General features: G+C 37.9%; 1 protein-coding gene across 1 annotated transcript in view; it reads left to right on the forward strand.

Annotated features, from left to right (window-relative positions):
* SOAT1 (sterol O-acyltransferase 1) overlaps positions 1-13239 on the forward strand; it is a 69076-nt gene that overhangs the window by 38365 nt on the left and 17472 nt on the right. The window contains exon 3 of the mRNA XM_012646527.1: positions 4340-4398. Within this exon, the coding sequence (XP_012501981.1) occupies positions 4340-4398 (59 nt within the window). The remainder of the gene's footprint in view (positions 1-4339; positions 4399-13239) is intronic.

The raw sequence follows: 13239 nt of genomic DNA on the forward strand, positions 1-13239 counted from the left end.
GAGACCCCGTCTCTACTAAAAAATAGAAAGAAATGATCTGGACAACTAAAAATATATATAGAGAGAAAAAATTAGCCGGGCATGGTGGCGCATGCCTGTGGTCCCAGCTACTCGGGAGGCTGAGGCAGAAGGATTGCTTGAGCCCAGGAGTTTGAGTTTGCTGTGAGCTAGGCTGACGCCACGGCACTCACTTTAGCCCAGGCAACAAAGCGAGACTCTGTCTCAGAAAAAATAAAAAAAAATAAAAATTTCCCTTCAAAAATGTTACACTGGTTTATATTCCCGTCTATGTCGTTTCCCCACACTCTTGGCAATAAGTCTTACCAATCTTTTTTAAAACTTTGATAATTGAACAGTATAGCATAGAGCATGAGTTTGTTCTCAAAACTTATAAGTGAAGTGGGGAACTTTTTTCATATTTCTTGACCATGTATTTTTTCTTTAAAAGCCCTGTTTATATCCTTTGCTCATTTTTATTCCTTATCTTAAAGAGCTTTTTCTATAATATATGAAGGAAATTAATCCTTTGACTATCATGCACTGTGAATATTTTCTAACTAGTTATTTGTCTTTTGACTTTGCTTTTATGTATATACCTTGCTATGTTTAGTTTTTATGTAATTAGATATTTTATTGCTTATAGGTTTTGTCATGCTTAGAAATCATCCGAGATTCTGAAAAAGGAAAACAGATGAATTTTTAAATTTACTCTTATGTTGTTTTATATTCAAATATTTGATCCATCTGAAATTTATTTTGAATAATGAGTTAGGGATCTAATTTTATAGTTTTCTAAAATGGCTAGCCAGTTGTTTCAACATTATTTATTAAATCTGTTTCTGTGTGAATATTTATATTCTAGCCCACATTTCTAGTTCAGATTCCATTTCTCTAAAGTAGTGTAGATGTGATTAGTTGAGAATTTTATAAGTTTTTTGAGGTCAGTGGAGCAATATAAGGTGACAGATTATACTATCTTATCGTGCCTTTTATTGTTAAGATTGATAAATGATTGACTTTTTCAGGCAATACTCCTAAGCCCAACCATCCTATGGATCTAAAGGTGACCTTTCAAGTGACTCTTCTACATTACTTGTATCTGTTTGTGGAGAGCAAGGTGAAGCTGGGATGAAGGTATTCTAAGACTCTAAACTCTGTGAGAGTTTTTTAGAAAATAATCAGGATTTAAAAATGAGTTTGAACTTCTCTAGGCAATAAAAATCTGCTGGTCAGTGCCTGCGCGTTAGCTCATTCTGTACCTGCCACAGGTAGACAAAGAAAATGTTTGTTAAAAGAACTGAAACTGAAACTTGAAAATTGGTAATTAGTCACTGCTTAGTACTCCTTAGTCATCTTTAGGAATGTAATCACTATGCGTCTCCTGGCCTTGATTCCCCCCCTTTTTTCTTTTAATGCCACATGACTAGGGATCAGAAGACATGGTTTTTTTAGATGCAGTTACTTACTGGTCATGTGACAGTGTGCAAGATATTTAATTTCTTTGAATCTTAGTTTCTTTATTTTAAAAATAGAAATGATACTACTATCTTGCCTTTCTCAGCATGTTTTTATAAAGAATAAATGAGTTGATGTATGATATATACTTTTTATATGTTAAAATTTGTAGCAAGCTTAATGAGGGTGGGGATTTAGAAATTTGGAGGCCACAGTGACCTTTGAGAGAGAAGAGTTGCAGAAATGGGTTGGGAACAAATGGCTACTGAGAAATAGAAGATAGGAAGTACAAACCACTTTTGCAGGACATTTTATATTAAAAGGAAAAGTACAGCATGGTTGGATCATTAGAGTTAAGTATATCATTGAGAAGGGCTCCTGTTTGTTTTAAAATATTGTTTCTCAAATTTTAGTTATTTGTAATTTTGCCATTATAGCATATCTGTTATATAACCTAAAAAAACCCACTTAAAAAAATCCTTGTTCTCATCCTAAATAATAAATTCTGTTAAATCATAGGTTTGATGTTCAGTTACTTATTTTTTTCTAAAACATTAAATATGTAACATTTGACAAATAAATGTTAGTAGAACCAGATTTTCTTTTGTGTACTGCTGATGATATCTATATCATAATTTCAGAAACAGGATTTTTAAAGAATAGCTTGGCTCTGAATGTAAATGTGAACAATAGAAATGATTAGTGGGTTGAACTTTGTGAACAGTTTCTTAAAGGATATGTGAAAGATCAAGACAATAGTTTCAATAGTCAGTCTTGAAAAAGAGATGGGCTACCCTTTCTTCTGACGCGGGAACATCGGAGAAGAGGATTAAAGATAGTGCAAATTAAAAAAGATAGAAGACATTTAAGCACCTGGTTCCAAAATTCAACAACCAAAGGTTGCCGGGTAGGGCTGGGACTTGAAAATGGAAAAGGTTCTGAACTACTGTTGTGAGGAATGTTACAGAAATTCATCAAGAGGCAAAGACAGAGATTGCATTTTTCCATCATGGGACTGGTTGAGAACTGACAGCATCAGTTTAGAGTGGACCCATCTTCTTAGTTGTTTCTGCAGTGGGTGGCAATGTGGAATCAGAGAAATCAGGTAGCAGACAGTATCTGGGATTGGCATATGGCATGGTGGGTCATGAAATTGGTGGTGCTGAGAGAAGGACAGAAATCATGATAGAGGGTTCGTAAGTCTATGCTGGGTAAGAAAACTGGTGATCCAAGATGATAATTCCCATCAGAAGAACAGAAACTTGTCTTTTCCCCTGTGTTTCTCTTTAGAGCAATGAAACATTTCCTAGAAATTCCCCAGTAGACTTCTTATGTCTCATTGCCCAGAATTAGACTGCAGGTTATGCCAGCGATCTTCCTTTTGTCACTCCATTCTTTTCTACTCCACTTTGTGCCCCGGGAGGCTGACCTTAGGTACTACATCAGTAGTCTCCCATACACACTGTGGTTTCTGATAGGGTTTGGCCAGCAGAGGCACTGGCAGCGGATCTAAGGGCAGCGAGTGAGGTGGGTGAGTTTATAACTTATGTTCTCCCCTGCCGGGTAACCATCGCTCCTGTCTGATAGTCTCCAAGGAGTTCTCTCTGGGTTCCACTAACCATTCCCTCCTTTGTCCTTTCAGGCCTTAGTATAGTAACAGCTTTCTCCATGTTTGTTGCTAGCCCCAGAATTCCACACCATCCTTTGCTTTTCTTAAACCCTACCCACCCACTTATCAAGGCCCTCTTTAAATTCTTCTCAGTCAATAAGCTTGAGTGGGCCATCTTTTTTTTTTTTTTTTGAGACAGAGTCTCACTGTGTTGCCTGGGCTAGAGTGCCATGGCGTCAGCCTGGCTCACAGCAACCTCAAACTCCTGGGCTTAAGTGATCCTTCTGCCTCAGCCTCCCGAGTAGCTGGGACTACAGGCATATGCCACCATGCCCGGTTAATTTTTTCTATGTATTTTTAGTTGTCTGGCTAATTTCTTTCTATTTTTAGTAGAGACGGGGTCTCACTCTTGCTCAGGCTAGTCTTGAACTCCTGAGCTCAAGCAGTCCTCCTGCCTCAGCCTCCCAGAGTGCTAGGATTATAGGCGTGAGCCACTGCAGCCAGCCGTGAGTCTGTTTTCTTTTTAAATTAATGTACATGTATTTGCCAAAGGAAAAGGACAAATGATATTTACTAAAATATTAGTGTTAGTTACTTCAACACCATAGGATAATGGGTGATTTTTGCTTGACCTTTTTCTGGATTTTTGAATTTTCTATAAAAGATTACTTTTAAAACTCGGGGCAGGGCCTAGACTTTATCATTCTGTAAAGTACTGTACACTGTGTATTGTTCTGTAAAAACACTGTACCCTGTGTTGCTGCCTGTGTGGAAAGTTAAGGTTTCTAGAGATTGGCAAGAAGAACATGTACATTTATCACATATCCCCTAGAGTTCTAATTTCTGGTTTTTTTTTTTTTTCTGCCTCTGTAGATTTGTACCAGCTTGACAATAAGTTTTAAGTGTTTTAGTTTTTAATATTTTATCCAGCATCTTAATAGTCTCCATTGCAGAATCTAGTCAGGGAATCTAATTTCCCGTACTATCAGAATTGGATCTGTAGCATTGCATGATTAATGTAGTTGTAATTACTGTGCGTACATTTAGTAGTTTTGTTCGTACCATTTTTATTTATTAGTTTCCATCTGTTTACATTCTGTTTCCTTCTATCATACTGCCCATGCTTCATTTAAGAGCTGTATCATGCTTTGTGGTTGTACCGTAGTTTACACAGTCATGTTTGTATTTGCTTGTTTTTCAACTTCATGATTTAAATGGTCCTGCTGGGTAGCTATATCCATCAATTTAAAAGTCATGTTTTTTTTCTTCCTTTAGGTCGAATTGACATAAAACGGTTGATAGCAAAGAAGATGCAGTTGACAGCAGAGGCAGAGGCAAGTAACTCCCCCTTCCAGAAACAAAAGCGTAGTTTTGGATAGAGTTTTGTTCAGTAACATTTTTAATGCTAGATTGCTTACAGCATTATTTAAACAATTCATCAGTTGACATTATCCTGTTGTGGAACAGGAAGATAAGATCTGCCACCTTCTCATCCTGTATAGGAACCCACATTACCTTTTTCTTTCTTATTCCGTCCATCGTTGTCATTTTCTCGCTTTTACCAGCAAATCTTGGCTTTAGTGAACCATGTTAAAAGTTGATATAGTGACCGAACGTGGTGGCTCATGCCTGTAATCCTAGCATTCTGGGAGGCTGAGGCGGGAGGATTTCTTGAGCTCAGGAATTCAAGACCAGCTTGAGCAAGAGCGAGACCCTGTGTCTCTACTATAAATAGAAAGAAATTAGCCAAACAACTAAAAATAGAAAGAAATTAGCCAAAAACAACTAAATATATATAGAAAAATTAGCCGGGTGTGGTGGTGCATGCCTGTAGTCCCAGCTACCCAGGAGGCTGAGGGAGAAGGATCGCTTGAGCCCAGGAGTTCAAGGTTGCTGTGAGCCAGGCTGATGCCACAGCACTCTAGCCCAGGCAAGAGAGTGAGACTCTGTCTCAAAAAACAAATAAAAAATAGTTGATATAGTTGAATATCTACATGAGTGCTTTATGAAAATACCTCTTACAGCTCATAATAAATAGTAGGCCTCCAATAAATGTCAAATGTGAATCTATAAGTAGATTCCCTGTCAGGAAAGCAGAAATAACAATTCAGAGAACAATGTAGAGTCATTTCAAGTGGGGACAAATGATTGTACAAATCAGAATTCTGCAGTACCCTTAGGAAATTTTGGAGAACAAACAACACTTTTTTTTTTTTTTTAAGAGATGGGATCTTACTGTGTTGCCCAGGCTGGTCTCAAACTCCTGGGCTCAAGATCCTCCCATCTCAACTTGCAAGTAAGTGGAACTACAAGCCACTGTGCCCAGCTCAAATACGTTTTAAACATAATCCAGTACTGTGTGTGATTGAGTTGTAAGTTGGCTTCAAATCCAAGGCAAACTCCCATTTTCCAATGAGATCACTTCCAAAATTTATTGGACAACTTGAATATTATAAGCATCCAATGATGTAGATGAAATAGCCTTGTTTTATTTACTAATTTAGTTACATGTATATGTGCATATACATATGCATTTTTAGAATAACTTAAATTTAGAAATTTTTATAATTTCATAAAATAATATATGCCAGTTTATTTACATTCCCTTTGATATCAGTGCTTTGTTATTATCAGAGCTAGTTTTTCAGTTATCATCCAAGGCCAGAGGCATATCATTTTTACTTTCATCTAGTTTGTTGGAAATATAGTACTGTTTGAGTCCAGGGATGATGCTGTCACTAAAAAATATATTACAAGAACCTATTTGCTTAACATTAAGAGACCCCCCCCGCAATCATCTTGTGGTATATTTGTGATGTCTGCAATGTAACCTCTTACTATATTGCTTTATAAAGTGGTGGTATTCAAAAGGTGTATTTACTTGAAATTGTAGTTAATAGGGTGTTAAATTTTATGTATCTCTTTTTCCTGATTCCATTAGGTTACCTGCATAAGCCTCCCAAACTACAGTGATCAAGGTCGTTTCTGGTGAATGTCTTTTCCAATTAGTACTTTTTTGCTCCATTGTAAGGGACTGTTTACAGACTTGATTATTAGGCAACTTCCACGTATCTGAGTGCTAATAATTTTGGCCAAGAAAAGAAAACTATTTAATATATAGACATGTGCTATTTAAGGGCTCATTCTTGCAAATTTAGTGATTAAAATAAAGAATTTCTGTTTTTGTGATTTACTAGACTGTTTCTGACCTGTCTTATTCTTCTAGACGGGCAGAACGTCTAGGTTTGTCTTTCATTCTTTATCTTAAGCCTTTGGCCTCCCCATATCAAGGGTTATTTCCAAACAAATTAAAAAAATATGGATGAGGAGTTTATTACAATGCACTATTTAGATCTGTAAACCTCTTCTATAATACATTGATAGCTTCTAGCAAAATTGTTTGCGGTAGAGCCAAGCTAAACATGGCCTTACTTTTTTTAGGTTATCAATTATTATCATGCTATACATGTATCATTGACTTTTTTTAAGGTTTCTCTTATTTGGCTTATGGTGCTAATCATATAGAAAATATTTCTGATAAAGTACAGTGGAAAGCAATATAGTGTTACTATAAAGTTATTAAGTGTGAAATGTCCAGTTTCCTTAAGTAGTACGTTTGACAGTTGATATCTCTGACATTTCACTTTGACACTTGTTTTATTTTTATTGTGAAGGTACATCCTCAATCCTTGAAACACAGGTTTTTGCTTGTGATTATCTTTCACTTTTTTTTTTAGAGCAATTTTTGTGAAACCGTGGGTAAGTCAAAAATTAGTGTTATTTTCAAATACGAGTTCCATCATGGAACCAATGTGGCACAGACAGCTTTAAGTATCAACAGAGTGTTTGGGAAGGATGTGGCTAATGAATGCACAGTATGTGGATGGATGATTTGAGAAGTTCCATTCTGGTGATGTTAATAGTGCAAATGAGCCATGTGGGCGACCTGAGACCAAGGTGGATAGTGATGAGCTGAAAGCTGTAGTGGAAGCGAATCCATCTCAACTTATGCGTGAATTAGCAGCAAGGTTTGACGTCACTATCCCGACAATATTGGACCATTTGAAACAAATTGGCAAGGTAAAGGAGCTGGATAGATGGGTTCCACATTAATTAAACGAACTTTAGAAAGAGAAATCTCCTCGAAGCTTGCCTTTGTTTGCTGTCGTGATGTAAGGGTGAACCATTTCTACACCATATTATTACATATGACGAAAAATGGATTCTATTTGACAATTGCAAATGTTCAGCACAATGGTTGGATAAAGATGAAGTGCCAAACCACACAGCCTAAAACTGAATATTGATCAAAAAAAGGTAATGGCGTCTGTTTGGTGGTCCAGCGCTGGTATCATCCACTACAGCTTCATGAAACCTGGTCAGTCGATTACAGCAGATGTCTGCTGCAACCAGTTGGACAAAATGATGAGAATGCTTGCGATTAAGCAGCAGGAATTGGTCAATAGACAGGCCAGTCCTCTTGCAAGACAATGCTCGACCACATGTCACACAAACGACGCTGCTCAAACTATAGAAGATGGACTTGGAAACTTTATCATCCACTATATTCACCAGACCTTGCATCGACTGACTACTGCTCATTCCAGGCTTTGGACCACTTCTTGCAAGGAACAGTATCCAATTCCCAACATGCTGTGGGAAAAGCCTTTTGAGATTTCATTGCCACTCGCCCTCCAGGCTTCATTGACCGCTGCTGGCATAAACAAGCTACCGTTAAGATGGCAAAACTGTGTCTATAGTTTATGTGCATACTTTGATTAATTGTACTGCTTCTTGTTTAGGATATAATAAACTTGTGATTCGAAATTGGACATTTCATATTTAATGACCTAAAAGGTGAACTCTGGGGTCATACAGACCTTGGTTCTCATCCCACTTATACAGCTTCCAAGTTCTGTGACCTTGGGCAAATCATATCAATTGTTTAAGCCTGAGTCTCCCATATGTAAAATAGAAATTATAATGCCTGCTTCAAAGATTGTTTTAAGACTACAAATAACATATAAAAATCCTTAAAGAAAATCTAGTATATATATACACAGTCATTCACTAAGTAACAGCCATTACCAACAATAACAATAATGATTATTAATCCCTTTCTTTCATAGCTTCTAGGTAGCTACTTTCTATTTTATAATAGAGTTTGAATTAAGCCAGCAATGGTATGAATAGGAGTTTTGGTGCCAGGTTGTTTTTAAAAGTTGTTTGGAAATAAATTTGACACCAGTCTTGTCAGTGACTTTGAGTATTGGATATACGGTTAACACAAAGACATGATGTTTAAAGTCAGTTAATGGCAGACAGTAAGATGCCAAAAAGTAGTAACATACAGAATTTCAAATTGTATTAAGTGCAAGGAAGGAAAGGAATCAAATGTGATAAGAGAAAGAACTTTAGAGTGAATTGTTGGGAGACTTCTCTGAGGATTCAATTTAGTAGAACCCTGACCACTGTATTTACCTGTTCAGTTCTGTTACTTGTTTTTCCCAGAAAGGTCAGGTTTCGGGTTGCATGCCACTATGAGGTTCAAAGATTCTCTGTGCCAGGCAGTGAATCAGAGAAACAAGTAGTTTATGGACTAGCAATATGACCTTGTTGAGTCAGAGTATAATATTCTTTACAGCCATTTTTGAAGAAATTATAATAAAGTAACTTAAATCTTTGAGAGGCTCTTTGTGTTTCTTTCAGCCTACTTTTTTATTTTTTCATGCCTCTGTACCTTTGAAAGGGTTATCTTATTTATCCATAAGTGACCTTGTCCTTTTCTCATTTTAAAACTCAGTTCAAAGTAACCTCTGCCTTTTTAGAAGAGTTATCTTTCTTTAAATGCAGATCTGAACACGTTTATAAATCTTATGCTTAAAATGTCACTGGCTTTCAGTTGACCTTAGGATAAAATAAAAAAATTGTGGTTTAAAGATCCATTATGAATTTGTCCCTACTTGCTTTTCTAGTCTTACTTCTGATCATTTGTGCCTTTCCTGTGTTTGCAGCCATAGAGTCTTTGCATCATGGTGGTGGTTCTTGGACTGCTAGAGGTTATCTAATTCAGCTGCTTATTTAAAATAAGAGATTTCTTTGAGCTCTAAAATAGTGATTCTGTTTACTAGATTATCTGAGCACCTTCCATTTCTAGTTAACTGCCTCCTTCCTTCTTTCCTTTCTCCCTTCTGTCTGTCTATCCATCCGTCTGTCTGTCATGATGCTAGGGCGATAATAGTCCACTGGCTGGATGAAATTAATATTAGTAGCTATAACCTCAACATCTTTTTCAGGTTACTGATATTAGACATTATTCAGATTTGTTACAGTCACATATTAAAGTTCTAATTAACAGTTTCATGTGATGGAAGAACTCAGAAAAGACGGAAGTGGGCCACTTGTACAGTACTTTTTTTATATTCCTCCTTACAAAGGGAGTGACAGTAATAAGCAGCCACTCTTTATTGTCATCAGTACTAGGATCTAGGAAAGGAGGAGTGTGAGGAAACTTAATGGTGTCCACAATACAGAGTTCTTCCTTATGTCCCAGTGGCAGCAGTTTCCATTAACTTCAGTTCCTCAGAGAAAGGCATTAAGAAATGAACGTGAGGCATCTAATTATAATGCTATGTATAGGAATGTGGTAGATTTAAATAGTTAACTTTTAACAGTGACAGCACTAAAAGATGGGATTTGCTTAAATAGCAGTTTTTATTGTACATCATCTTAATGTTTTTTCTTCATAGGTTGGCTCAGACTGAGGGGCAGGGATTGGAGCAACAAATATCTGTAGAGTGATAGCTGTCAGGCACTGTGCTGTGGGGTTCTGTGGGTTATTTTGATTTTGGTTCACACAACAATTTAGCGAGTTAGCTGTCATTCATCCTGATTTTGCACATAAGGAACTGCTCAGAAAAATGAAATAGCTTGCTTGAGGCCACCCTCAAGTGGTGGGTCTAGAACTGTGACCCACGTATGCCTGTCTGAAAGCATATTTCTTTCACTACGTCATTATTAGCACTAAAGACATCTTTTTCCTTAGTGTTGTATTAGCTTTGATATGTACTCCTGAACTACCCACATATAAATTTTTCTGCAGGAGAAAAAAATACATGTGTATTAATCATATTAAAATAGGAACATTATAAGCTCAGCATATCCAAGCAATGTTTTACATTATCTGAAGTGTCACAGGTTGGGGTCATAGGTGAGGGTGTGTGTGAAAGAAATTGATAAGAATAGTGGAAACCTAGCACCACGTTATACTGGCCCTCACACTATGGAGAGCTGTGTGATTTCTACTCTTCTACTTTTCTCTTTTCTTTCTCTGTTCTCCTATCACTCCGAGCTGTCCTTTATTTGTGGCATTCACTGTACCATTCATAATTTATTTAATATCTTTCCTCATTGTTAGTGGCAAGCTCAGTAAGAGCAGGGCTGTGTGTACCATGTTCCCCACGTTAGGCGCTGAATGATACAAGTGCTCCTGCTGTCCGTGTCTGTCTGGCCCCTGAGATTGGATAGCAGGTTGGGATGACAAGAGACATACTTACTTGTAGACTTAGAGGAAAAGAAGAAAATACAGCAGTTCTGGAGTATGGGGATAAAAAGAAGGGAATAGAATGAAGAAAAGGGTACAACTGATGAGAGTGGGGATAAGGAGAGCGCTGTAGGATTTCTTACATGCCTGGGAGTTACAAGTCTGCAGTTGAATGTATAGTAGTCTCCCCTCATCCTGGGACATGTTCCAAGTCCCCCAGTGGATGCCTAAAACTGCAGAGAATACTGAACCCCATACACACTGTTTTTTCCCATATTTACATGCCTGTGATAAGGTTTAATTTATAAATGAGGCATAGTGAGAGATTAGCAATAATAACTAATAATAAAGTAGAGCAATTATAATAATACGCTGTAATAAAAGTTAATGTGGTCGCTTCCTCTTTCTCAAAGTATCCTACAGTACTGTGCCACGGGAAACTAAAATTGGGAGAAGTAGTCCTGTAGGTAAGGGGAGACTTACCTCCCTGCGTAGCGAAGGCTCACACATGGGCTAGTAACGAGTAAGGCACGAGAGCTTGCGTCACAAGAAGCTGACTACTCTTCAGTTTAAGCTGCATGGATTAGGACCTGATTTTAGCAGCTTTTACTCACTTTTGTATAACATTTATTACTTTTTTTCCCATGCTTTTAGTCTACCTGTTTCTAAATTAAGAAGGGACTGGTGCCAGAGTATGAGGAACTCTAGCTAAGAGAAACGGCTGGACTCCCTTTGCCACGTCTCAGGATTCCAGGCTTCTCTTTTAATGTTGAGGACAATTTTCATGGGCTGAGAGATGAGTAGTGGTAAAGTGTTTGAGCCCTTAGATGGTTTGTCCCCCTCCTGCCCCTCTCCTCCTTTTTGTCTGACCTTCTTATCAGTTTTTCGCTTCAGTGGTGATGGCCTCCTTCTCTGCCGTTTCTTGAACATGCCAAGGACACTCCTGCTTCAGGGACTCTTTACGCATGTGCCGCCTCCTTCCTGGTACTTGCCCCACAGATAGCCATGGTAACTTGCCCTCCGACCTTCAGATCTTCTCAAATGTCATCTCATCTTTGAGTTTTTTCTCTGACCTCTCTGTGAAAAATAACGGTGCCTCCCACACTCCCTCTGCTTTATTTTCCTTGCCCGACACCCTCTGGAATACTGTATACGCTGCCTCATGGGATTACAAATCCATGAGGACGGGGACTTGGTTTTCGTACATGGTTGGAGCTACAGTGCCTAGGAGAGTGCCCAGATGGGACAACATTTGTGTAACTGGAGGAAAACCTTTATTGTTTTTAAAATTTGTTTTTCATTGACAAATAATTGTTGAAAAATTCTTTATTTATCAGTCTAATTCTAGAGATTAAATGAGAAAAAAACCCTTTTTTTCTTTGTTACTTTTGGGGTTCTGTGATATATTTGTTGTTGGTTGGGGTACTTCCTGTTGAAAACAAATTTCAGAATGAAGATGGGTATATAATTGAAATGAAACAAAGGAACTAAAATAAAACACTATCAGTAATCTTTTTTTTTTTTTTAAAGAGACAGGGTCTTGCTCTACTGCCCAGGCTGGAGTGCAGTGTCAGGATCACAGCTCACTGCAGCCCAGAACTCCTGGGCTCAAGTGACCCTCCTGCCTCTGCTTCCCACTGGGATTACAGGTGCATGCCACCACAGCCAGCTAATTTTTCTTATTTTTTGTAGAGATGGGGATTTGCTGTGTCACTCAGGCTGGTCCAGAACTCCTGGCCTCAAGCCATCCTCCCGCCTTGGCCTCTGAAAGTTCTGGGACTACAGGTGTGAGCCACTGCACCTGGCGAAATAATATGAAAAAATAATTTTGTAAAAACTCTTTATTCCTCCAGGGAACATAGGCCTTCTATATTTTGTCCCTAAAACCTACCTCCTTATTTGCATTTTCTATTGTGGCTAAAACTTGTCATACTTTCCTGTGTCTCTGCTTTTCACTTCACTCAGTCTAAATCCTGGTTCTTTGATGTTTCAGCTCAAAAAAGACCTCCGTTCCAATTATCTCATCTCTGCATTGCTTACTAAACTCTTATGTGTTCTTCAAATCTTTATTGGTTACACTGCTCAGGTGACAGGTAATCCGTGTATTGTTTATACACATATGTCTTATGTTTTCCAGCTCTGTTAACTATCTTGTGAGAGCTGGGACCTTAGTGTTTTCTCACTGCCCAGGATCCAGAAGACATTTGGGAACTGTAGGCGACAGAGTGGTTTGAAAAGCCTTCCTATAGTTCTATTACATACATTGATATTTTTAGGTTTTACTTTTAAAGGACTTGGTCAAAGTCAAACCTTTTGGGTGTATAGCAGGACCTAGAAAAATGCTACTTCGTATCTTATGAGTTCAACTTAAATAATTTAGTCAGAAAAAAAGCATGTTTTTCTCTTGAAGAATTAGTAAATAACATTTTTTTTTTCTGTGTGGTAGGTCCTGCCAATTTAAAAATAACGATATTTATAGTTTGGACACCTACAGTAGGTGGCCTATTATAACCTGAAAAAATATGTTTTGCTTCATACTTTTCAAAAACTGTGGAAGTAGGCCAGGTGCGGTGGCTCACGCCTGTAATCCTAGCTCTCTGGGAGGCCGAGGCGGGCAGATTGTTTGAGCTCA

This window comes from Propithecus coquereli, unplaced genomic scaffold, assembly GCF_000956105.1.
Source record: "Propithecus coquereli isolate 6110/MARCELLA unplaced genomic scaffold, Pcoq_1.0 Scaffold246, whole genome shotgun sequence".
NCBI lineage: Eukaryota > Metazoa > Chordata > Mammalia > Primates > Indriidae > Propithecus > Propithecus coquereli.